We start from the raw sequence: 25,386 nt of genomic DNA on the forward strand, positions 1-25,386 counted from the left end.
TCACTGTGGCTGCTCCCGCCCTGCTGATGCTCAAAGCTTGCCCACAGAGAGATGACAGCTGTAAATATGAGACACTGTCATATTTCTTTCAGCTTTTGAATTTTAGATGAAAGCAATCACAAAACCAGATCATTTTGACTAGGAGAGAGAGACAATATAGGCAGAAAGGTTTTTTGGGTTTTTTTGGTGGGTTTTTTTTTATGTCTAAAGTCATTTGTGTTTATTGTGTAGAATTTTTCAAGGATTCAGTAAAATGTTTTTTATCCAAGTAGACAAGTTACTAATTTACTAAATGTGTCTACTGTTGACTATAGTAAACATATCTGCATTACCAGATTGTGCTAATTAATATTTTTTCCTCTTTTCCTTTAGTAGCCAAGCATCAGGGTCAATTAAGCGTGTAACAGAATCTTTAACTGTCACAGAAGATGATGTAATTTGATGCATACGGGATTTTTCATAAGTGAAGTTGAAAATTGATGTGTGGCTTGGCACAGACATGGTTTTGGCCCATATACATTTTTATTGTCCTTGAGGCTTTGGGATAGTGTATGTCTGTGAGGTTACAATGCTTAAGATTTTGTATTTTTGTGAATGTTCCACTTTGCATATTGCAGTTTTCATCTTTCCAAAGTAAACGATGCCATAGCAATTTAGTGCAGTTCGTCTTTTTATTCTTTACCATACAAAGGAGTTCTGGCTTGGTTAGTTTCAACAATAAACTGCTTTCTACTTGTGCTTTCATTATTCTATACTGTTGCTGTGTGCTTTCCAGAAATATGGACTAGTTCAGCAATTTCTTTTAAGAATAGGTGTCATAGAACCTGACACATGATGATCTTTAGGGTTTTTTCATTATTGTGTAGTGGAACTCATGATGGACAGGTTCAAAAAATGCTACAATACACACAATTCTGGAGAATATACCAGCAATGTGTTTGTCACTGCAGTAGCTTGAAATCTGCTATGCTGAAACAATGTAGGGTACAGATACAAATACAAACCCATATTGAGTTTGTTGGCCAGCATGAATACTCATTTCAGTCATTATATTCTTGTTGCTTTCAGTACATTTACTTTATAGGTGTTGCTGGTAGTCTTTGTAAGTGTGGAAATGAATCCAGTAAGGTTTAGAGTTACTTCTCCTTGGAAGAGATGTTCTAGGAAAGGTGAAATGGGAAGATGGCAGAGAGACAGACTGCTGTGGTTACTTCAGGCCCCAACAGTCTACTGTAAGGATACTCTCAACAGAAGGAAGGTTTTGTTACACTTTACCTGAAATACTTCATCTCCAAAATCTGAGAGAACTGTAATGCTATGGGATGTGTTTATTTGTGATTTGGAAGCCATGTTTGGGATGAGGAGGAGGATTGAGTACTTAAAATCATGAGTGAAGTATGATTGTTTCTGCCAGGGACTTCTGCATCAGGTAGAGTTATTATAGCAGTTGTAACACTTCTGAAAACCTCTGATATATATGTGTGTATATATATATATATAACTAGGAGTACCGTTTAAACTTTTGTAGTTAATCGGTTGTTTTCATTCAACAACAAACTCTGTTATTTTGCTAATTTATTAAGACTGTGATTTAGCACAACATGTTCAATGTTTGTTTTGCACTGCTTAAAACTCTATTTACATTCTTGCTCTTAATTTGCAGGTCACAGATCAAAAAACCAAAGGTAAGAGTCTTTGATCCTAAGGAGTACTTTTATTGACTTGAGCCAAGATTCAGATCTTTACCAAAACTGTTAGAAAAGGAAGGGGACATATGAGCAAAGATGAAACACTGAATATGAGTATTCAGAAGAAATAAGTTGAGGTGATTAAAATGGAGAAGCTACAACTATTCTGCAGATGTGTTGTCAGCATCTAAATACTTGAAGAAAAAATGAGGATTGTGGATGAGATAGGTTAGCTGAAATACTCAGTTCTCTGTTTTACAATGGTTTTAGACAAATAACCAAGACTGAAACCACCTTTATAAAGGGAATGAAAGACGGCAAAAGTACTGCTTATAGAGAGGTACCAAAATGAATGGAAATTTCTTGGGTTTGGAAACTTAAATTCAGGCACATAAAAGTCCAATAGAGAAGACAGGACTGATGAATGAGGATCTTGAAATTTGAACAAAATAATTTAGCTGTTGTAAAAATATATTTAATCTTGCTTTGTATATCAGTTTTTGATAAATTTTGTGGGGAAATTGCCTTAGTGAAAGAAAAGCACTAAAATAGTAACTTGATTTTATGGCTAACAAGAACTTTTTGGGGTTTGGGCAATGAAACCTATCTAGAGAAATCGGAAAACCCTTAAGAAATAAAATGTGGTGAATAGTGCATTCATGTTGCCAAAGAGAGACCCACTTGTGTTGATCTCACATTTGTAAGAGTAAAAGTTTTACTAATTGTGCTTAGTTTGTCTAGAGGCTCTTGAGCAAATTTTGTGGTGGTGTTAGTGTCTCAAGGATTTGTGATTTTCTTCTCCAGTACATAATAGTCCTCAGGAGCAGCTTGTCTTTGCTTATAGGGGCACATGGTGACCAGCAGGGCAATCTCAAGTGAGCCAAATACAGTTGCTCTGTGTAGGACTGTCTTTTGGGTGAGAGTCAGGTATTACTGCCTTGCTGAAGAGCAGCACAAACAGCAGCAACTCAGATTTGTTACCTCTGAATCCAAAAGGAGGCAGATTATTTCCCATCTTCTGTTTGTTTAGGCAGCAGCTGTGCAGCCTAGTAAACAGGTGAAAACTTGGGTTCTTATTTCAGATTTCCCATTAAGATGGTGATGCATAACAATCCAAAAGCCAATTGAAGACCAGGCTGGTGGAGCCAGTTACATTTGACTGCTCATGTTTTAAAATTAGTCACTATCTAGGGTATGTTTGTTGCCAACTTTACATTTGCAAGAAATTTTTGGCTTAGAGCAAAATTGATGAACGTAGAGTTTCATCCTAGACTACAGAGTTGCACATGGGAGCAAAATGTCTGCTGCTACTGCTTATTCCTGCTTCTTTAAATTGTTTTTGGTTGTTGAGAAGGTGGAAGCTGCATAGTATTTCAGAGATTAAATAACGAAAATGAAGAGTCACAGTGAGTTCTTGTAGCTAGCACAGGTTTAAGTGGAAAAACTTCTGATTTTCATCCTTCCTGTTTTTCAGTGCCCGAAGTGACGAAACCAAGTTTAAGCCAACCAGTGGCTGCCAGCCCAATTGGCAACTCTCCATCGCCACCAGTCAATGGTGGCAACAATGCCAAGAGGGTGGCAGTGCCGAACGGACAACCGCCAAGCGCCGCCCGCTACATGCCTCGGGAGGTGCCGCCGCGATTCCGTTGCCAGCAGGACCACAAAGTGTTACTGAAACGTGGGCAGCCCCCTCCGCCATCCTGCATGCTCCTTGGGGGTGGAGCAGGGCCTCCCTCCCCAGCAGCACCAGGAGCAAACCCAAACAACGCACAACCAGTGACAGGAGCACTGCTGCAGAGCGACAGTGGGACTGCAACAGGCAAGTGATGATAATAAGTGATAGTAAAGGAAGGCGTTGGTGCATGGCAGGAAAGGGATGGCTGAAATTGTACATAAGCCTGTCATTATATTACAGAAATCAGGTTGCTTTTGGGGAGCTTCTGCTGTTTCAGTGTGCAGGCTTCTGTTGGCAGCAATGGCTATAATTTTTACTACTAGATGGAACAAGAGGTTTAATTTTTTCAAGTATGTTTTGAGTGGTTTTAATTGGTTGCTGAAATGTTCTGCAGCAAGGTAAACGCGAGGCATAAATAAACAGCATTTTATGGTTGTCACTGAGTAGTTCCTAATGGCTCTTCAGGTTTCTTTGACATGAATTTCCTGTCTTGTCACATTTTTGTATCATCTCGTAAAACAGGCATGTAGATGCCAGGTCTGCAAAGGGCAGGTGTCTGTCACATCTTGTCTGGAGGAATCAGAAAGGCGACCTATTGCTCCTCACTTCTGTTTTTTGGTAGTAATCTTTTGTACTCAGATAAGCCTTTTTGTACAAGTGGTGACTGTTCTGTTTTTACTTTTCCATTCATTTTGTATTCCAGAAGATAAATTGATTTTAGGGTTGTTTGGTGAGCATGGGGAAGTTAAAGATGCTCTTGAATTTTTTAGACCCTTGATGAATTGCAGTAGCTGTAATATTTCTTCTTTAATTATAATAGGAGAACAAACAGAATTCCACTCAAAATATCTGCCTTTTAAAGAAAGACTTAGGTGACCTGTGAAGTCAAGGACAGCTTCAATTCTAACAATAAGGATTTTATAAAAAGAAATATTAAATACTTGCAAGTCAAGAAGAAGAAAATAATGATACCAGTATGTCTGAGTTTTCTTTGGATATCATGCCAGATCAATGGGATCATGATTTTTTTACCATCGTGGAAATCAAACTTTTTTTAGCTCTCTGTGGTTTGGAATTAAAAACAGGTGACTTGTACAGAATGAAGTCAGCTAGGTGGGATGGCTGTCCTTAATTAATAGGATTCTAGGAAAAATAATAATTCCATTTGTTTTGTGGCTTCACTACTTCAATTCATTTGTAGTGAATCCCTGTATGACAGAGTATTTATCTTGTATTTGATAATTGCTGTTTAATAAAGGAGAAGGTGAATGTCAAACTACAATGGCAGAATTTTTACTTATCAGCTTAAAAACAGATGTGTTGGAGATAACTTTTTTTGTTAAAACACCTGAAATAAAACATGCACTGAAGTCTATGGTTCCTATATCAAATCCTGGTACTGGTATGCCTTCACAGTTATTATAGTAGACTGACTAAGAAAAATTTGTGTTAGCGAAGCATTCTAAAAGTTTTCAAAACTTCTCATGAGCAACACTTTTTGGGGTTGGGTGTACTATATGTGGACCATTTTGAAGTATTTTGAGCAGCTCCTTAAGTTGTATGCATTTATTTGACACCTAAGGTTCAACTTGAGGTTGAAATTTGGTATTACACATTTTCACATTTTTACACTTCATTTAATGGTGCATTAACAACTAAGAGGGTACATGGCTGTATTAGCCAGTGGTTAGTTGCATTATCCTGATGTAAGTCAGGAGTGCCAGGAAAGATATGAGGCCTTGAGACCTGCCTCACCCCATCCATTTTTCTGCTCCATAACGAATTAACTGGGCTAGGGATCTGACTTATATTAAAATTACATCAGGTTTGCTTTTAAAACTGATTTCAGTCTGGATGACTTTTACCTATTCACCCAACTGAATATCAGTGAGAGCATAGATGCTAGCATATGAGAATGTAGGTGTGCCAGAGGAGTATGAATGAGCAGGTGAACAAGAGAGACACTGGGGCTGTGTCTCTCTTATTAGACACACAGCCTTAGGTGCTTCATCAAAGTGCTTATGGAAGTGCAGTGTTATCTGCCTCGTACATCACTGATCCCACCTCACATCTGGCTGTTGACAAATTGAACTTCAGTTTTGGCCCAGTTTGGTCGAGCATGTATGCACTGATACTGTGGTTAAATTCATGCCACATGAAAGAAAACAAAAGCAGGTTCCCAATGGGGAAGACCAGGCAGCTTGCTTACTTGCTCACATTTTTATATTCACTAGATAGTCATGGGTGGCGTTGCTGAGGATAATATCAGAAGTCAACACATAATCCTTCTTCATATCGACTTTTTTCTACCAGGATTGAAATCCTTCTGGCAAAACTAGTGTCCTGAAAGATGTCACCAAGTATACTATTGTCTCATACCAATGCAGGAGACTGAGATGATGGGTGTTCTATGTAATTCTTCCAATACCAATGGTAATTCAGGGCATACAAGACAGTTTTGGACAAAAAGGTTTAAATTTTATTGGTGAAAAGTCTTTCATAGTTATGATTATTGCCACTGTCAAAAGCAGCAAAGGAAGGCTGGTTTCATAAAACAATCCATTAAATTGTGTCTTAGCATGCTATATGTGAGCAAGCACCCCAGTCTTAGTACTTTTAGAACGTCTTCACAGAAATTAAATGTTCTTTACAGAAATTAAATGTTAAAGCCACTGATTTGAAGATCTCGCTAAGTTCAGAGCTGCCTATGCATCATTCATTGTCTGAACCATTTCTAAGTTCAAAACCTTGCAACCTTGCAGTCTTTTGAAGTTTTCTTTGTCTGTCCTCTTTAAGTTCTTCCTGTGATCTGTGTAATCAGAAAGTTTTTTAATTGGAAGGAAAAAAAAGGTTACTCTGTGCTAAAAAGATAGACAGATAAAAATATCAGTAGAGTCATACTTCCTTGCTATTGTTCACTTTGCATTGAGGTTAAAGCAACAGAAGGAACAGAATGTACTTGGAAACTGCTTGATCTTTTGGATCTTGGTGGGTGGGACTTAATGGTTGAAGACAAACTGCTGTTCATCAATATTCAAAGCTTACAAGGGAGTTTCAACTTTTGCTGTAAAGTCTGGATCCTCATTGGTGGCCCTCGGTGAAGGGGGATCTGGAAGGCATTCATTGGATGTTCATTGTTTAAGCTAAGAACTGGAAGCCTCAGACAGGCACTGAAAGCTGATCTTATCTTCTATTGAAAGTATTAGCAACCAGAAATTTTGATCTTTACTTTGGAATATATAACATAGGAATTGAGTCTGGGAGGGGAGTTTTTTAAGCTGTTTGCCTTATTTTCATGGAAGCTGTCATATGAGCCAGTACTGGTAGTATTAGTATATATTCACTTATGAATACTGCTGCAGCTGTTACTATGGAGTTTATGCTCTGCAAAATAAGTGGGATAACTGATGTCAAAAATCTGATGTTCTGTGCTTGTAAATAATTCAGATTACTAATTACACCTTTTTCGGTGTTTTCTTGGTTTATTTTCTTTTAGATTCAGCAATTGGAGGTGCTGCTGCTTCAAATTATGCAAATTCCACTTGGGGTCCTGGAGCCTCCTCCAACAGCGGCACCAACGCCAACCCAACTCACATCTGGGACAAGGTGATTGTAGACGGGTCTGACATGGAAGAGTGGCCTTGTATTGCCAGCAAAGATGCTGAGTCTTCTTCCGAAAACACCACCGATAACAACAGTGCCTCGAACCCTGGCTTGGAGAAGAACGCTCTGCCAGGAAGCACCACTAGTAACAAAGGAAAAGGAAGCCAGTGCCAGTCTGGAAGCGCTGGAAACGAATGTAATCTTGGGGCCTGGAAATCTGATCCCAAGGCTAAATCTGGTCAATCTTCCAACCCTGCTGCCGAGAGTAACAATGGACTAGGTAATTGGAGGAACTTGAGTGGACAAGACAGAATCAGTCCCGGTTCTGGTTTCAGCAACTTTAACCCAAATAGCAACCCATCTGCTTGGCCAGCACTGGTTCAAGAGGGCAATTCTAGGAAAGGAACTCTGGAATCTGATAGTGGTAGCTCCAATGCACAGATTAGCACAGTAGGTCAGACCTCTAGGGAACAGCAGTCAAAGATGGAAAATGCGGGTGTTAACTTTGTCTCTGGCAGAGAACAGGCTCAAATTCATAACACTGATGGACCAAAAAATGGAAACACTAACTCCTTGAACTTAAGTTCACCAAACCCTATGGAGAATAAGGGAATGCCCTTTGAAATGGGCTTGGGGAACCCTTCCAGGAGCACTGACACCCCTTCTCAAAGCACTGGAGAAAGAAAGACTGGGAGTGTTGGATCTTGGGGTACAGCTAGGGGGTCTTCTGGAACTGAAACAGTCTCTGGGCAGAGCAATTCTGGAAACCATGGGAACAATGGAAAGGATAGAGAGGACTCCTGGAAAGGAGCTTCTGTTCAAAAACCTAATGGGTCAAGAAGTGATTCTTGGGATAACAATAACCGGTCTACGGGTGGTGGGTCTTGGAACTTTGGCCCTCAGCATGCAAACGAAAGCAAATGGGGTGAAGGGAACAAATTAACATCTGGGGTCTCTCAGGGAGAATGGAAACAGCTGTCTGGGTCTGATGAACTGAAGATTGGAGAGTGGAGTGGTCCAAACCAACCAAATTCTAGCACTGGAGCATGGGACAATCAAAAAGGCCACCCTCTTCCTGAAAACCAAGGCAATTCCCAGGCTCCCTGTTGGGGAAGATCTTCCAGCTCTGCAGGAAGTGAGGTTGGAGGTCAAAGCACTGGAAGCAACCACAAAGCAGGAAGTAGTGACAGTCACAATTCTGGACGCCGATCATACAGGCCCACGCATCCTGATTGCCAGGCAGTCCTGCAGACATTGCTGAGCAGGACTGACTTGGACCCCCGAGTGCTTTCCAACACCGGCTGGGGCCAGACTCAAATTAAGCAAGATACCGTGTGGGATATCGAAGAGATGCCACGACCCGAGGGGAAGTCTGATAAAGGAACTGAGGGGTGGGAGAGCTCTGCCACACAGACAAAGAACTCAGGGGGCTGGGGCGATGTACCCAGCCAAAGCAATCAAAACAAGTCTGGATGGGGTGAGCTCTCAACCCCAACGGAGTGGAAGGACCCCAAAAATACTGGAGGATGGAATGACTATAAGAACTCCAATTCTTCTAATTGGGGAGGAGGAAGGCAAGAAGAAAAATCATCTTCCTCTTGGAATGACAGCTCTAGTAAGGATCAGGGGTGGGGTGGACGGCAAAGTAATCAAGGATGGTCTTCTGGAAAGAACGGTTGGGGAGAGGAAGTTGACCAAACAAAAAGCAGTAACTGGGAAAGTGCAGGAAACAAGCCAGTGTCTGGCTGGGGTGAAGGTGGGCAAAATGAGATTGGAACTTGGGGTAATGGTGCAAACACAAGCTCTGCTTCAAAGGGTGGATGGGACGATTGTAAAAGAACTTCAACATGGAACGAGACGGGTCGACAGCCCAACTCCTGGAACAAGCAGCAGCAACAGCACCAGCAGCAACAGCAGGAGTCTTCTGGTTCCTGGGGTCCACCGCCCCAAACTCCCAGTAACGGGCGGCCTCCAAACCCAAACTGGAACAATGGACCACAGCCAGCTGCCCCCAAAGAGGAGGAGCCTAGTGGCTGGGAAGAACCTTCTCCACAGTCAATCAGTCGAAAAATGGATATTGATGATGGCACTTCAGCGTGGGGAGATCCCAGCAGTTACAACTACAAGAATGTGAATCTGTGGGACAAGAACTCACAAGGAGGACAGGCCCCACGGGAGCAGAGCCTGCCTACTCCGATGACTAGCAAATCACAAGCATCAGGTACTAGTCTTGTTCCTTTCTTCAGCAAGCTCCTGTATTTGATTGTGGCCTTAATGCATAAGAGAGGTGCTTGTAGCCACCAGTTCTTGATAGTTTTATTCTATAAAGAAAACCAAATTCTGATTTGAATATTTGGTTCTGTATTTAAAGTGTCTTTAAAATTTGAATCCATCAGTCCTCTACTTGTTATGCTTCAGTAACTGTGATCTGAATACTGGTCACCTTGCCAGGAAATGTTTGTTAGCTGGCAAATCTGCATATTCAATTTGACCTCTGAAGAACAGGTTAAATTACAGAATCAAAAACCTTTAAGATTGAGTCCAGTCATAAACTTAATAAGCCCAGCACTGCTCAGTCCATGACTAAACAGTGTCCATCAGTGCAAAAATCTGCTGGTCTTATGAATATCTTCAGGGATGGTGACTCAACCACTTCCCTGGGCAGCCTGTTCCAGTGCGGGACAATCCTTTTGGTGAAAAGTTTTTCCTAATATCCATTTGAAACCTGCCCTGGTGCAACTTGAGGCCATTTCCTCTTGTCCTATTTCTTGCTGCTTGGGAAAAGAGACTGCCCTCAACGTGGCTACAGCCTGCTTTCACATATTTGTAGGGAGCAGTAAGGTCTCCCCTGAGCTTCCCTTTTTCTGGACTAAGTAGCATTTTTTACATTTAATTATTAGAGAAATGGGGAGAAAATCTTTACTTATTTTTAGTCAAACATTTTGCTCTGAAACACTCAGATAACACTTGAAATGTAGTATGTCTGTGACAGGTTTTTTTAGTCAAGTTCAGCTTTGCTATGTGATAAAGAATACTTGGAGAAATACTTTATTCTTTGGAATAAGAACAAGAAAAAGTTACATAGCCTGGAAATGTATTAAGAAATTATTGTTATGTAATCTTTTCCTCTGACTCAAAGACACTTCAAAAGAATTCTGTCTTGATTTAATATGTACTGCAAATATGTCCTATAGTCAGTATATAAAACCCTAAGTTAGATGCTTGTAATTAGTCACAAAAGTTCACAGATAGGAGGACAGTATTACGTGTGGGGTTTGTGTTTAATCTGGGAGAAGAGTATTACTCATCATAGCATTCTCTTCCTTTTCATCCCTGGAGGTCAGTGCCCACTCTAAATTAGTTGTGAATGATTTTCAATTCTGTTGCACACATGCTTCTGAGAACCCAAAGTTCTCAGCAAGAAGAATGAAGCAGTAAATTAAAGACGTGGTGCTGCACTGCAGTAAACAGTTCATTATCTGAATGGTCTGTAATGAAACCTCTTTCTCCTTGTGCAGTCTGGAGCAAAAGCACTCCACCTGCTCCAGATAATGGTACGTCCGCCTGGGGTGAGCCAAATGAAACCAGTCCCGGGTGGGGTGAAGTAGATGATCCAGGAGCATCGACTACAGGCTGGGGGAATGCACCTTCCACCGCCCCGAATGCCATGAAATCTAGTGAGTATGGGCCAGACACCAGTTTCTTTGCAATTGCCTTGGAGATGTTTGTGTTTGGCCTTTTGACATAGGTCACCTGTAGAGGAATTGTTATCTGAGGCCTAAAAGCAGCGTTAAATGTTTTTATAGGATTTTGATGGATGAGTATTAAGTGTTTGTAAATGACTGAAACTTTGTCTTTTAAGGCAGTAAAATTTTCCTAACTTAAGAGTTAAATGAGCAACTCTGATTCTGGAAGTGCTGAAACACAGTAAGGAAATGTGTATTTTTCTTTTTTTCTCTGGCTGCCTATTTGTTACATGATAAGTCACCTTTTCTGACCGTATCAGGGAAAGGCATGCACAGTACTGACAAATTTCACTGTGGAGGCCGTTACATCTTTATCCATGCTTTGATAACGCAACTTGGCTTTGAATGGATTTTTTTTAATTGTGTAAGTGAAAAAAATTGTAACTCTTAAGAAGCACTTGTAGTAGAACCTAAATGCCTACCACATTCTGTGAATGAGATGTTGAAATATTTTGAAAATTTACTTCAAAGTTAAAATTTTGCTATATTAAGAGTTTTTGTGGGTATTATTCTTGATGATATAAGTTGTTTGTATAATTTTTATTTCCTTCTTTTTAAGGAAAAAACAAACAAAAGCAATGTTATTGCCAAAGTCAGTAACATTTGGATGTGAGGGTTCCGTGTAGGGACTATTGATGATGCACAGGTGTTACTGAACTTGCCTTGATGATACCCACTGTAAAACTGTTTCCAGCCCAGAAGTTGCTTTTGCAACATGTAATTGTTTGAAATGAAGTGCTGTGTAGATAGCTTGCTGTTGGATTGTTCTCCCTTCCTCCCATACCAATTAAATAATTTGGCCATTTCTGAAACAAAAAAGCTTTGCTTCCTTAGTGTTACTGTTACAGCAGGCTTTTGTGGATGACCGGCTTCCCATGCCTGCCCCACAGACTTGGCATTTTGAGGATGCTAAGTTGATTTTAGATGGCTGTCTTCCTTTTTCTATAAAAAGATACCTAAATATGACCAAAATAAGAACTTCTGAAACTGATCCATTGAAAATTCTGTTGATTGATTAATGTTTAACACAGTCCTTTAAGACTATACCTGGTCACTTGCTTACCATGAGTGGTCTGTATGTGTGCCATAACCAAAGAACTGCAACCTACACATGCTGTTTTGTATGTGAGCTGTCCCCAGCTCTAGAGCAAAATCTAGGGACAGGATACAGACCAGCTGTGATCAGAAAAGGGAAAAAATCAGTTTGGAGCCAAAGAAGGAAGCATAGATCAGTATCTACCTGTTTAAAAAAGTACATTTACGTAGTTCTGCCAGCGTTGCATGAGAATATTCTGGCGGAAGTTTCATGTTCAAGAGTCCTAGAGAGCTATCAGTGCAGAAAAATAATCTCTGATCATGTAGTAGCATAGTATATATTTAAGCACTGTCACCTGAAATCAATTCAAGCTGCAGGGACTTCCCAGTATAACATTTCCAGATTGTGTTCTTGACTTTGCAGACATAATACTTTATTGTAGCCTTTTCTGTGTAAGTAGCAGGATTAAAGGGCCAAGAGGTAGATTTTTTGCATTTGGACCAGTATGTTTCATAAGCAGCCTTCAGTTTTAGTACCCAATTGAACAGACTTAAAAAAGCTGTTTCCTCTGAAGTGTCTGAGTGTTTATTTATGATGCATTTTAAGGTATCTCTTAAACCACCATAAAATGTTGCTGTACTTATTTTCATTATGGTCAGGATAGATATCCCCATGGTAGACTAATTGCAATTCCTGACTTTTTTTATATTCAGACATGTCAGGTGTTTGCCTTCAGATTCTACTTAATTGTTATTCCTAAAAGTTGTTTCTGTAATTTTATGGAAGAGTGTAGGGCGAGGGGCGTATTAAGGTTTTGAAGTGAAAGAGGAATTAATTAATAAACCACCTGAACCAGAATCTTCAGCACCCCTGGTTTTTGTGTGTGCTTTGAAGGCTTTCATTTGTACTCAAAAATAGTAGGTTGCCTTTTAAATCAGCTGGATCTGTATAAGAGGTCCCTATTGCTGTTATGTCTTTAAAGGTTTGACATTTCTTTAAAGTAGTTGCACAACATGACATGTGAACGTGCCACCAAATCTCTCGGGTTTTGGAATTCGTGCACAAGTTTTTGCAGCTGTTAGAGTGAAGACACATTTTTGAATTTTATTTTTTAATTCCTTTGCAATTCTGATGATCTCAGCCAATGTTGCAGTGTCATATCACCAGCTGCATGGTATTGTAGACTGCTTTTGAGCTTTTTTCTTGTGTTTCTAAAGGTTCTAAATCTATGCAAGATGGCTGGGGAGAGAGTGATGGGCCAGTGACAGGAACACGTCATTCCAGCTGGGAAGAGGAGGAGGAGGGAGGAGTCTGGAACACAGCAGGCTCTCAGGGAAGCAGTTCCTCCCACAACTCAACAAGCTGGGGACAAGGAGGAAAGAAAACACAAATGAAGGTAAAATGCTTGAATGACTCATTATTACTACTGTGTTGTCTGAAAACAGTCTGACTGATATGTTAGAGCACTATGCAGTTATTTTTTAGGAAGGTTTTGCAGAGTTACAGCAAGGTGCCTCTTAAACTAGTGTAAAAAAAGGGAGGTTTTTGGATTTACTTTAATATATTACACATGTTATGACTAATAAATCTTCCAGTAGGTGTCAAATTCTTTTGGTTCGTAAGCTGTACAGCCATTACTAGATGAAAATAAGTATCCCAAGGCTATTTCTCTTCTCTTGCTGACACATCTTTGTTAGGCTGCTGCTGTTGTTCTTGCATAGCCAGCTGAAGTTTGCATTCCACAGTCCCTTTGGCACATGAGCTTCTGATTTCTAACAACTGTTGGATTTATGTCTGACTTAGGTTTGTTGTTGTTGACATTTGGCCTCAGACAGGAGCAGGAGCTTGGCTGTAGTCCTGAGTAAATTTCTTTTTAAGGTTTGTTTGCATTGATGTTCTTTAGTACAGTAACACTTGTTACTATATTCATGTTAGAAGGACTGTGCTGTGTCTGCTTCTCTTGAAGTAGGTAGGGCAGACTGCAAAGGCAAGGCACAGCAGTTTCCTGAGACATGGAAGTACTACTGTGATATGGTGGGGAGTTTCACAATTCATGTTTCACAGAAATTATTCTCAGGGACTTTTTTCCTCACTTAAAGCTTTATTTCAATCACCAAAACAACTGAAATTTTTCACTGTTAAACTGTGTTAGTATTGGTTTTGGTGATCTCTAAATTACTCTAAGACCAAAGAGAGATGCTGGTCAGCTCAGTGCCTCTGCAAGAGACACCATGCTAAAGGGAAGAAATCTGCCTCTGAATTGCACTAGATTAAAGAAAGGATTAAACTGTAACAGAAGAAAAAATAAACAATGTTCACAAAGCTTTCCAGATTGCAGAATGAAACTGAAGGTGTGATAAACATTCTACATTACAATGTTCAGTCAGTTTGGAATATTTAACAGTGGGCAATTGTACAAGACACAGTATTTGGTAAATGTTTCCAAACATGTAAATACTTAAAGTTATTTTTTTCAGGAGATTAATTTCTCTGGTACCAGAATTTCATTTTAAACATGCGCATCTCAAGGATAAAGAAGAATTTAAGGAATCAAGAAGTTTCTTAAAAATATTTTTCTCTTTTTTTTTCAGTGTGCATTAAAAGGAGGAAATAGTGATTCATGGATGAACCCTTTATCCAAACAGTTTTCAAATATGGGCTTGCTAGTAAGTAAATTTTTTAAAAAAGAAAGTACAACTTTGTTAAAGAGCTGTAAGCTTTAAATAAGTCAAAATATCAACTGTTTCAGAGTTATTTATCTGCATCTGCTATGCTGGGGTGTTGATTGTAATACCTGTAGTAGCTGGCTCAGAATGGCTTCTCAGAAAAACCCTAAATCTACTGTGATTCCTAAAGTTACTTTATGATAGTTCCTTCTCTGAGGTTGCAGTTTCCTTGCAAGTAATAGATTTGGGAGGGAGATGTGTGTTTTCTCATTTTATTTGTTTGGTTTTGGGGTGGGAGGATTGTTGCTTTTTAGTGTGGGGTGGTTTTTTTTGTTGCTTTGTTTTTGGGTTTGGTTTTTTGATTTTATTTTCATAACATGCTGTTTAGAGCACTTAAGATAGAGGCTCCTGCCTGTAGTGTCAGACATCTGTGATAAGTCCAAGGTATTCGTTCTGGATCTCAGCCATCTATCAGAAAAGGAGATTTACAGCTCTGTGTCTGTCTTGGCTGAATTTATATTTGAGGTACAGCAGGGTCTTTTTAGCAAAAAAAGGGCTCATTATAAATCCATAAGTAAAGATTGTATGGTAAAGTGAATAAATATCACATAATTCGGAAAAGGACAGAGCCTTAGGGAAGTATTTAAAAAATAATTCTATATAATTTTTTATATAAAGGAACTTCTGACAAGCTAATTTGCAAAATATTTTGCAGAATATTGTGCTAGTTGTCATCCTGTGAAGCAGGAATACTATGTAATACTGGCTAGCAGAAGATGACTATACAGAGTTTGTGTGAGAAGTCTAGGGCTGCACAAGCTGACACTGACGTGCTTAGGATTAGTTTGCAATGTCTTTTGGCTCTCAAGCTCTAGTTCCATTTGCTAGACAGTAGATGCTTCTGAAAGTTATGGGAGCACCCTGTCCCACGCTACCAGCTGAAGAATCCCATGGCAGTACACTTCAAGATTTGATGGCATGACGGGCCATGAGGATGAGCTATCATTTTGGCCGCTATTTTCAGTGTTTTGTCACTCAACCTCTGGAACACAAGGCCAGAGGTTCATTTATGGAGCAGCTGTCTGTGCATCTTCCTCTGTTGCTGTGTGAGTCTGCTTTCACATGGGTGATCTTGCCCTGCACAGCCTTAGGCGGTTGAGGCAAGGTGTGTCCAGGGTGATACCAGAAACCCTCGTGTTCCGTTTCAGTTTAAAGTGAAACTTTCATTAGCACAAGCATGTTCTTCCTGCGTTCTACCTTTCTGAAATATTTCTCAGCATTGAATAGAAGTCAGAACTGAATTGTGGTTTGGGTTTTTTTTCCCCCCAGAGTCAAACTGACGACATTCCAGGCAGTAAGATGGACTTGTCTGTAGGTGAGTATATATTTTAATTGCAATACATTTGAAATGTGAGATCACCTGTATTTTTTTTATGAGGATGATCTGCTGTACTCTGGAAGGGTTTGATTCTTAGTTTTAGCACTCTTCATAATGTAAGGGTAGAGTAAAAAGCATCTTCTGTCTTGTCTGTAAGCTTTGACTCTGGTGTGCAAGATCAGGATGCATACCTGTACAGAGCAGAGCTATAACTTGGGGCAGAGACATCTTTAAGACTGTTTTAATCTTTCTAAGTTTATATTCATTGTTACTGTTTTCCCTCCTACCAGTAGGGCATCCCTTTTACTACAGCTTTGTGGAGGTGATGTGAGGGGAAAAAAATTATCTTTTCTCATTGACTTCTTCAGTTGCATGCCTCAGGCTATTACAGATTACTTTTCAGTAGAAGTAGATTTTATGTTCTGGATAGCTACACCACCATTGCTACACAGCTTAAGCATCGTGGGCTGTGTGGTACCAAAGGTAGAACTGTGGTAGTCAAGACTTAATTGCATCTAATACCTGGTCTGGATTTGGTATTGTAATACAATCCAGACAGATGCGGTGTCTTTCAGCTTAGAATCCATTACATTCTTAAATTTCTGTCACACTTCATAGGGGATTCAGTTGTTCACGTTTCCTAAAATTGCTGTCTTTTCTGAAGTAGTGAAGGATCTCAGTCAGAGATAATGAGGATGTTTATTTATATGGTATGATACAGTTTTGTGAAAGGTAACAATTTTTTGATCTCCAGTTTGGCCTCATGCATCCTCCCTAGAACTCAGGCTCTGATTGTATTGTGCTTCTCTAAAGAATGTCTAGGTGGAGATCAGTCACCATCATGGGTGTTCAGTTCTCACCTGACTTCAGATGCTGCTGGTAAAAAACAGATCTAAGCATGTACAAATGAAGAGGATGGTAGCCTGGATTATGTTGATTATAGCTCTCTTAGTTTCTTATCTCCAAATTAAGGATCCTTTGGAGCTTTCAAGGACCCTCAGGCTATCAGAGCTTCTGAGGAGGTGACTGCTGCTCAGAATATTCTGTGAAAGGGTGAAGAAAGGCTGCATCTTTTACCTTGATATGTTGCTCTTTAAGTTTAGTGTGCCCATTAATGGTGGCATCCTTTGATCTTAGGTAGATCCATTACTTATGGCTTGCATTCTGTTTCAAAGGCAGAGAATGTAACAGATCTTCGTAGGTTTTTTGGTTACTTTTGCATTTAGCAGTTTTGCTCTTGTTGCTGATGGCATTTGTTTGTGGAAAGCCATAAGCTGTGTTGCTCAGCTCAGTCTACTTTTAAATTTTAAAAGATGGACTTATTTATGAGTAGGCTTGTAGGGTCCTTTTTTATGAAGATGGTGTAACATTTAACCTGTTCTATGTTTCTGCATGTAGAGAATTTGGCGCTTCATATTTATTCATACACAAGTGGTTTTGCCTACTGTAGAGGGTAATTCAAACTTTTTGCATTTTGTCAGTTGTCATGTACTACATAAGGTAAAGCTATTCTTTATCCCCCTCCATTATTTATAGCTTTAGTTGATGGGTTCAAAGGACAAGACTCACATGACGCATTTCAAAGTTGCATTAGAATTTTCTGTGAATGGGATAAAGGAATGCAATCATTTCTCTCAGTGAGGCTTTGTTTATACTGGAGTTTTAAGCAGCTGCCTCAGCACTAAGTGACATTCAAATCTGTGCTTCAAGCCTTCAGAGGTACTCTTTTAATGTTTTGTGTATTTTACAAGGCATCATTCAGTAATGTTTGAGGAGCTGATTGGATCATCAGGATAACCAGAGGGACGGAAGGGTGTTTCTGTGGCTTAGTCATCTTGTGTTGGCATTGACCCAGTTTCATTTCAGACAGTGATGCAACTGTGCCTCGCTTTCAGTTTCTTTTCAAGCAGCTAATGGCCAAGGCTTCCTGTGTAGAATTAAAGCACATGAGCCTTTTAGTGCACGATGCTGGCATTGTGTGCAGTGGTTTGATGTAGGTATTGACAGGACTGAGCTGTTTGTGACACTTTGTGAGTGCTTTTGCAGAGCCAGTTGTAGCTTTCAGGATGTGTTAGAAAGGGATCAGAGAAACACAAGCTCATCCAGGTCAGTATGACTCCAGTTACAAGCTAAGATATGTAGGTGATTTGTCAACTGTCTTGTGATAAACTATGTTGAAGGCATCTGAGAGGATGAAGCTGGATCAGCTTTGAAAGCTGTGTGGGTAAGAAAAACCCATGCAATTAGTGGTCAGTTTCATAGCTTCTTGGCAGTGGCATTGCTGTGAATGTTAATAGATTGGGATTGGACATTAAGAAGAGATGCTGGATTTGAGAAGCTTTTTCAAAAAAAGTTGTCTTGAAGGTGTTAAAGCGATTAGCTCTCTGCTCTGATAAAGGGTCAGTGTTTTGTCAGTGGTAGGGTAGGTTATCCATCACCAACTTCCTTTGGAAAAGTCACAGATTTTCTTGTTAATTGTGCTGACATGTTTTTAAAATGATTCTTGGAAAGACCATCTGTGCTACTAACTAAACAGTATTCTTTAAAACTAAAAATACCAGTAAAGCTCATTTCTATCACATCCGTATTTTAAAACGAAGATGTTTTCCATCTACTCCAACGTAGCAATATGCATCTAATAGCTTACAGGTGCCACATCTGACCAAAAAGATTGTTCTTTGGCAACAGTTCAGCGTGTAAGGTGGCAAACTTCTTCCAGTCAGCTCTTTGGCTGTTGATAAAGCTTTTAGAGAAAATCGATGTCTTGTTCACTGTCTATGTTTCAGTTTGGTCATCTATTACTGACATCTCATACTTCACCAGGTTACTGACTAAACAATGGCAGGAGACTTTAGAGGGTGTTTGAGAAGTGTCTGTGTTACTGGTTGTGTTATTGTGTGCAGGCTGAAAGAGCTTGGTTGTCTGTCTGAAGTTACAGTATACCTGTTGATGTCTTGTGTTTAAGAATTAAGCTCATGTGACTGTAGGACAACCTTGACCAAATAATGTGCATGTGACCAAATTTTTCAAAATGATCTCAAATAATTTCTCAATGTCAAACCCAGCAGAAGCTAAGCAGAATACATGGAGAACTTAAATAGTAGTCTTTTTACATACTGAATCCCAAAAAATTACTGTGCAGGTTTTGGGAGACACAGAGAACTAGGTATTAATTAATATAATTACTTGAAATGTTTGTGTTTATATCTCTACATAAATTTTGATAAATACTTCATCTTAAACTCTATAAAGTAAATTGACATGTTCGGTGTTAAATGAAACTTCCTACATTTATTTTTCAACACTTTTAATACCAACTGTAGATGTGCTAAATTATAAGACAGATCTTAAAGATTATTTCTTTGGCTGTGAACCTGCTGTCATGAGATTATTTGCACTAATTTCATTTTTTTGTTACAGGTGGTCTCCCAGATAAGAAGTTTGAGGTAGATAAACGAGCTGTGAATCTCGGGGATTTTAATGACATGATGAGAAAGGATCGATCTGGGTTCCGTCCACCTAATTCCAAAGACATGGGAACCACAGATAGTGGGCCTTATTTTGAGAAGGTGAGAGAAATATCTTTAGATAAATTAATAGCAACCTCTTTGTTCAACATCCCAGTTTTTACCCTAGTTCTCAGCAGGTGCTAGATATTGAATAACCCTGATTGAGCTCAGTAGTAAAAGGTGTGGAGTAGTTTTATTGGTAGAATGAATGTGTGTATAAAACAGGTGTCAGGGTGTGCATAAACAAATGAAATTGGAGAAAGTGAGGCTTTTTATTCCAGAATAGACTGGTTTTGATGTAGACAGATGCCTTTCTTTTTTCTTGGAAGGGTAAACTACTGGTAGCAATAAAATTTGTTATAGGTTTCATCATGATGATTCTTTCGGCTACTAACTACTGTCATCTGCTTTAAAGAAAATTGGTTGAGATCTAAGTAAATATAAGTAATCACAGTCTTCCAAATATTTTTCTTCTTTCATGTCTGGCATTTATTGGAAACACCCTTTCTAAATTCCACAACCCCTTATGCTGTATGTCCATGTACTGTAAGCTTCTGTACGACATCTGTTTCTCTGTGACATCTGCTGTATGTTATGATAGTGTTTCTTTCATATTCTTGCCTATTTTAAACAGAAGCTTTCACTGTTATTATCAAATATTAATTGCTTCCCATTATGAATTGGAGAGTGTCCAATAGATGCAGAATGCTCTAGGGCTGTTTTGGGTTTTTTTGGATACAGTTTATCACATGTAAAATGGAAAACAAATTTGGTTTAAAAATTCTGAAGGCGTGTTAACTGTCTAGGAATTTTTTAACTCCTCCATTTTGGTATAACGAGCCAAAAAGCAGTTTTGTCAACTCCCTCTGGTGGCATAATTAATAAATACTATGAGCAAAGCTAATGCGTTTCCTAACAAATTATGCTGGTAGGTGTGTGCTAACATAAGGAATTCATTCAAGATTTGTTTGCTTCTGTAGTGGTAATAGCCACTATCAGAAACTAATTTCATAAGAGTTCAAAATGTATTTTTAAAAAGAAAACCTAAGAGTATCTCCTTGGACCAAAATCTTAATTGTCGAGTGGTTGTTTGAATCAGAAGTTTTGTCCTTGTAACTGCTGTTACCAATTAACTTTGCTTCTTCCTAGTCACTCACCGTCCCTCTTTCTCTCCTCTTGCGTTCTGTTGCTTCACTAACCAACTCCTGCTGTTGGCTAACTGCTGCTTCAGCTGACTTTGCCTTTCTCCAATCAAGATGGGTGCCTTGGGGATGAGGCTCCCTGCTCTCCCTTCTCCCCTTCTCCCAGCTACAAGCTGTCTCCCTCTGGTTCCACACTATCCAACGTCGGCCTTGGGGCAATCGGCTCAGGGCTCAGTCCCCAAAACTTCGCTGCTAGACAAGTAAGCAGGCCACCTTATCAGATGCATTGTTATAAGGCTGCAACCTGGGCTTAATCCTGGTTAGTTGGTTGCTTGCATTTGTTTTTCTGCTGAATAGGTTAAAATTGTTAATGGAAATTTCAGCTGTCTCAGGCCATTGAGAATCAGTCCACTTTGGTTCCTAGCATCAGAACATACTTGGTCTGGTTTTGTTGGCCTCTTCCTAAGTCGCAGTGCAGCAGCAGGTGGATGTGCTTTTCAGAAGTTGTGGAGTTAGTGGTATCCTTTACTTTAATTGCTGGCTTAAAACCTGGTTAGAGACTGTTGATTTGCCTCATCAAACCCAACACTGAAGTTTTTCAGACTCCACTCAAAGGCCTTGTATGTAGAAATGAGCCTGTAAAAAGTTACAGTGATTTAGCATTGTGCCTGTTCCCTTCTCCCTTCCTCACAGTTCTCAAAGTAAGGATTGATTTAGTAGCCTTTAAAAATTCTTGAAGTAGCGATATTTTTATGTACAGGGAAATGGTGGGGAACTAGTTAAGTGATTAACAGCAGTTGGGAAGAATTTCTGGCTTTTATGTTCTGCATTATTCTAGAAGAAAATACTTTAGGAATACTAGGAAATGAAAGAATAGTACCTAATTATTGCAGCTGGTCTAGCTTATGTAGTCACATGCCTAACATGATGGTGTTTCTTTGTGTTGTCTTTCTGTTTCTATGTGACACAGTGTTGAACATCAGATTGAGTCCAAAATTTGCAGACATGTTGTTGATCTCAGTGTGCAGAACTCTTGTTATAGAGAGGAGTTATAGAGAGAGCTGAAAGTGTAACTGCAGCTTCGAGGCCTCTCAAAAATTTTAGTGTAGTTGACTCCATCTGGCTCTTTCCAGGGTAAAACCTCTTGTCTTTTGGGGGTTTTTGTTTGTCTTCCTACATGCTTAGGAGTTGCTTCTGAATGAGAAGATACTTTAGGTGGAGGGAGATGCAGGTGAATGAAGCAATCCATAGTGCTGCCAGTGTAGAAGCAGGAGGAGAGACTTGTGTTTGAGCAAAAGGATAGCAGAGGATACACAATATTAATGGTAGGAGTATTATGCACAGTGTTATGACAGGATTTATGAAATCCTGGTATATAAGGGAAGGAAAGCTTTTCGTGAAGGCTTGCACAATCACAGTTTGGAATTATGGATTTATGTTGAGTGCAACAATGGACAGGCAGAATAGGGAATGATGGCTGAAGAGTGGAAAATACACTCTTCAGAACCCCAGGTATCTGAGGGTCACAGACACCCTGATAGCAGGAGATGGGGAATTCTGAGGGTCTTGAAACTGAAAAGACAAATTCATGGCCCCTAAGGATGCTTTGAAGTATGAGCTTCAGCTTTTAGAAGTAAGAGAGTGTAGCTTAGTTAGCGTATGAGACTGTTGATAATATTTCTTTTTTTTTTTTAATGGTACCAAAAAAAGTTTGCTGAAGAGTCTGAAATCATGAAACATAATCATAAGTTTTCCTGGGTCTCATTCATGCATTAGGGTTTATTACAGAAGTGGCTTATAAATCAGTAAGTGCTTCTCATTAAAAAACTCAAACAGCAAGTATTCTTGTATTAGAAAATAAACCACTAAAGAAAACCCCATGACTAATTTTCTCACTTGAAAATTTTCTTCAAATTTAGTGGGAGAAAAGGGGAAGGAAAATATCCAAATCCAGAATGTTGAAGTTTTCATGGCAGAAAGGAAATTTTTGAAATTTGAATTCTAAAATAGTATTAGTTAATGAAAGGCCTACAGAGGAGAAAAAAATAGCCTTGTGAGTGATATCTCAGCAACCTGCTCAGGAAAAATACCTGTCTTCTCTAAAATGGGGGACTAGAATTCTTGTTGGTAGAGTCTTGCCATGCTTTTAAGCCAGTTGGAATGAAGTTTTTAGTTTGTTGTTTGTACTCCAAGTTTCCATTTCCCAATACATAAAGTGCAAAATATTAAAACATTAGGTTTGTCATGTCTTGAAGTTAGTAGATAAGCATGACCCTTCAGTGTTCAAGGAGAAACAACCTGCATCTCAAAAATGTAGTACAGTGGCTTTAACCCAGGTAGACTGTTACTGATTTTAGCCAAATGTCTGTAATTCTAAGGGAACTCTGTTTAAGTCAGTAGCTTGGCTCATTGTTACTGAGATATAGTTATTAGCATAGCCTGCAAGATTCATCTTCTCACTACTGCTTTAATTTTGTAGGGTGGCAATCATGGTTTGTTTGGAAACAGCACAGCACAATCGAGGGGCATGCACACACCAGTGCAGCCACTAAATCCTTCCCCCAATATCCGGGCGCAAGTGCCTCCCCAATTCCTTTCTCCCCAGGTAAGGAATTTATAGCAACTGATTACTTGTAAAAGTAGAGCTACAGCCTTCAGAGCACATCATTGAGGTTACTAATACATCTGTCTTGGTCTCAATTTGATGTTAAAAAATTGAAAAATTGGAGAAGATAAAAACATTAAAATTCATAGTAAAAGTACTTAAAACGCAATGCAGAAGCATTAGCATTCTATATTATTCCAAGGCAGTTGATTGTAAATGCTCGCTACCAGTATTTTTAAACCTCAAAAGTGAATTTGGGAATCCTGTGTCTTATATAGGCTTTTTCAAAGTATTTTAAAAAGAACAAATAAACGTGAAAGCTTAAGGCTTCTGAAGTGTGGCAGGTTGCTTAATTTTTTTAAGTAGTCTTGTCCTGTGCTTCCTGTCCCACCCCCCCCAGAAGAAAGGTTTGATGAAGGGGCTACATGTTACATTTACATTGCAGAGCTTAATCTTTAAGACCTCAGGGTCTCCAAATGTACAAGTTTACCTTTTGCTTTGGACTTGGTGAACAGTTCTTGAGATTCTCTTGAATTGTACTTGTGTAACTCTGCAATAATGCAGGGAGAAATGGGGGGGATTCTTCTCCACCTACTCCTGTCTTTTACTGTATCCTATTCAATGTACAAAGAGATTAACTCTTTCTGTGAGGCACTGTTTCTTTGCTCCAGTGACTGCCTGACTGCCTTTCTTTTCCCTTGTCAAGCAGTACGTTTTTAATGTGAAAATTCAGTACTGTGATTACTGGTTAGCTGCATATATATCAGCATTTAAATTTAGTACAGTCTCTGGCACCTGATTGGTTGGGGGAATAACCTTTGTGTGTGTGTCTGCATCTGCACATGTAATACTGTATACATTCAATCAAGTGAGGCATTTACTCTGCCCAAGTTATAGATTGTGCATGTTTAAATGTGATGTGTTAATAAATCTGTAATGTCTTTCCCAGAACACCATTGAAGATTGGTGTCATGCTTGTTCCTGTATAGAAATACTTGTACTTCATCATCATTTCCTCGTAGCAGTGTGTTCAGGATATGTAACTGCTTTCCATGCAGGTTTCGGCCTCCATGCTCAAACAGTTTCCCAACAGTGGCTTGAATCCTGGTCTTTTCAATATGGGCCCCCAGCTTTCTCCACAACAGATTGCCATGCTGAGCCAGCTTCCACAGATTCCCCAGTTTCAATTAGTAAGTAGCTAGTAATCTTGTGAGACAAGACAGTTTGCAAACTGTCTGCTGAGTTTTCTTTTTATGCTTATTCTAATTCTGTTTTGTTCTACTGATGTTATTTTGTGCAAGTATTCCCTCTTTGCTATTTGGGGTAGTAAAGTCCTGCTAGAAGGCAGCAGATAAACCAAATAGGCCCATGTAATTATTGTGGATTACAGTGGGTTAGTAATGACTAAGCCATGTTTCTGTACAGAAAGCAGTTGTTTGTTGATTTTTCATCAAGTCTTCTTCAGAAAAAACTTCAGACTTCCAGTCATAGTGATGGTAATAAAGCAGTTACAAGTAATTCTGCTGCACAGTGTTAAATGAGAAACATTTAACATTTAAGCAAAGGATGTGGTATTCTTCTAATCCATTCATTGTCATTTTATTTGAGTGAGTGGAATGAGAAACAGTTTACCTATTCTGAGCCAAGCATTTGCTAGAGAATAGCTCCTGGCAATTACATTTCGCTTGATGAGCTCTGTATTTTCATTCTTCCCACCCCCCCCTTATCTTATAGGCTTGTCAGCTCCTCCTTCAGCAGCAGCAGCAGCAACAGCTGTTACAGAGCCAGAGAAAGTTATCTCAAGCTGTGCGACAACAGCAGGAGCAGCAGGTGTGTGGCACTGGTTTTGTCAGTCATATGAAGTATGAGGTTTGCTGGGGAAATGCAGTCTGCAGTAGAGATGGTGCTGGCTTCAGTAACATCACCTGCTCTCTTCACAGTGCACTTTTTGGAGAGCAAGGTCTTTTGTATCTCCTCTAATTCACTGTTTCTTTATGTTTACTGGAATTTGCATTGCAGTATAGCATAGATGAAGCAGTTTTTCTTCCATTTGCAGATTGCTCGTATGGTGAGTGCCCTCCAGCAGCAGCAGCAGCAGAGGCAGCCTGGCATGAAGCATTCGCCATCCCACCCTGTTGGGCCTAAGCCACATTTAGACAGCATGGTACCCAATCCTTTGAATGTGGGTCTCTCAGATTTACAGACCAAAGGGCAGATACCTGGATACGGTTCAGGTGGTAAGTGCTCTGTGGAAGTAGGTTTGGTGCATTGCCTCTAGCTTCCCTATTATTAATATGGTAATTGTATTAGTCACTTATGTCTGGGTCCAGAAATGAGT

General features: G+C 39.5%; 1 protein-coding gene across 24 annotated transcripts in view; it reads left to right on the top strand.

Moving 5' to 3' along the window:
• TNRC6B (trinucleotide repeat containing adaptor 6B) overlaps positions 1 to 25,386 on the top strand; it is a 132,165-nt gene that overhangs the window by 81,191 nt on the left and 25,588 nt on the right. For 20 of the 24 annotated variants that reach the window (XM_077178594.1, XM_077178598.1, XM_077178596.1 and 17 more), the window contains 13 exons: positions 1,664 to 1,685; positions 3,163 to 3,507; positions 6,860 to 9,187; positions 10,485 to 10,643; positions 12,966 to 13,144; positions 14,340 to 14,414; positions 15,744 to 15,789; positions 19,213 to 19,361; positions 20,533 to 20,703; positions 22,923 to 23,048; positions 24,107 to 24,238; positions 24,783 to 24,878; positions 25,105 to 25,285. In XM_077178594.1, the coding sequence (XP_077034709.1) occupies positions 1,664 to 1,685; positions 3,163 to 3,507; positions 6,860 to 9,187; positions 10,485 to 10,643; positions 12,966 to 13,144; positions 14,340 to 14,414; positions 15,744 to 15,789; positions 19,213 to 19,361; positions 20,533 to 20,703; positions 22,923 to 23,048; positions 24,107 to 24,238; positions 24,783 to 24,878; positions 25,105 to 25,285 (4,009 nt within the window). The remainder of the gene's footprint in view (positions 1 to 1,663; positions 1,686 to 3,162; positions 3,508 to 6,859; positions 9,188 to 10,484; positions 10,644 to 12,965; positions 13,145 to 14,339; positions 14,415 to 15,743; positions 15,790 to 19,212; positions 19,362 to 20,532; positions 20,704 to 22,922; positions 23,049 to 24,106; positions 24,239 to 24,782; positions 24,879 to 25,104; positions 25,286 to 25,386) is intronic. The other 4 variants (XM_077178606.1, XM_077178612.1, XM_054632336.2 and 1 more) reach the window with 2 other exon arrangements.

Source organism: Agelaius phoeniceus, chromosome 5, assembly GCF_051311805.1.
Source record: "Agelaius phoeniceus isolate bAgePho1 chromosome 5, bAgePho1.hap1, whole genome shotgun sequence".
In the NCBI taxonomy this organism is placed as follows: domain Eukaryota; kingdom Metazoa; phylum Chordata; class Aves; order Passeriformes; family Icteridae; genus Agelaius; species Agelaius phoeniceus.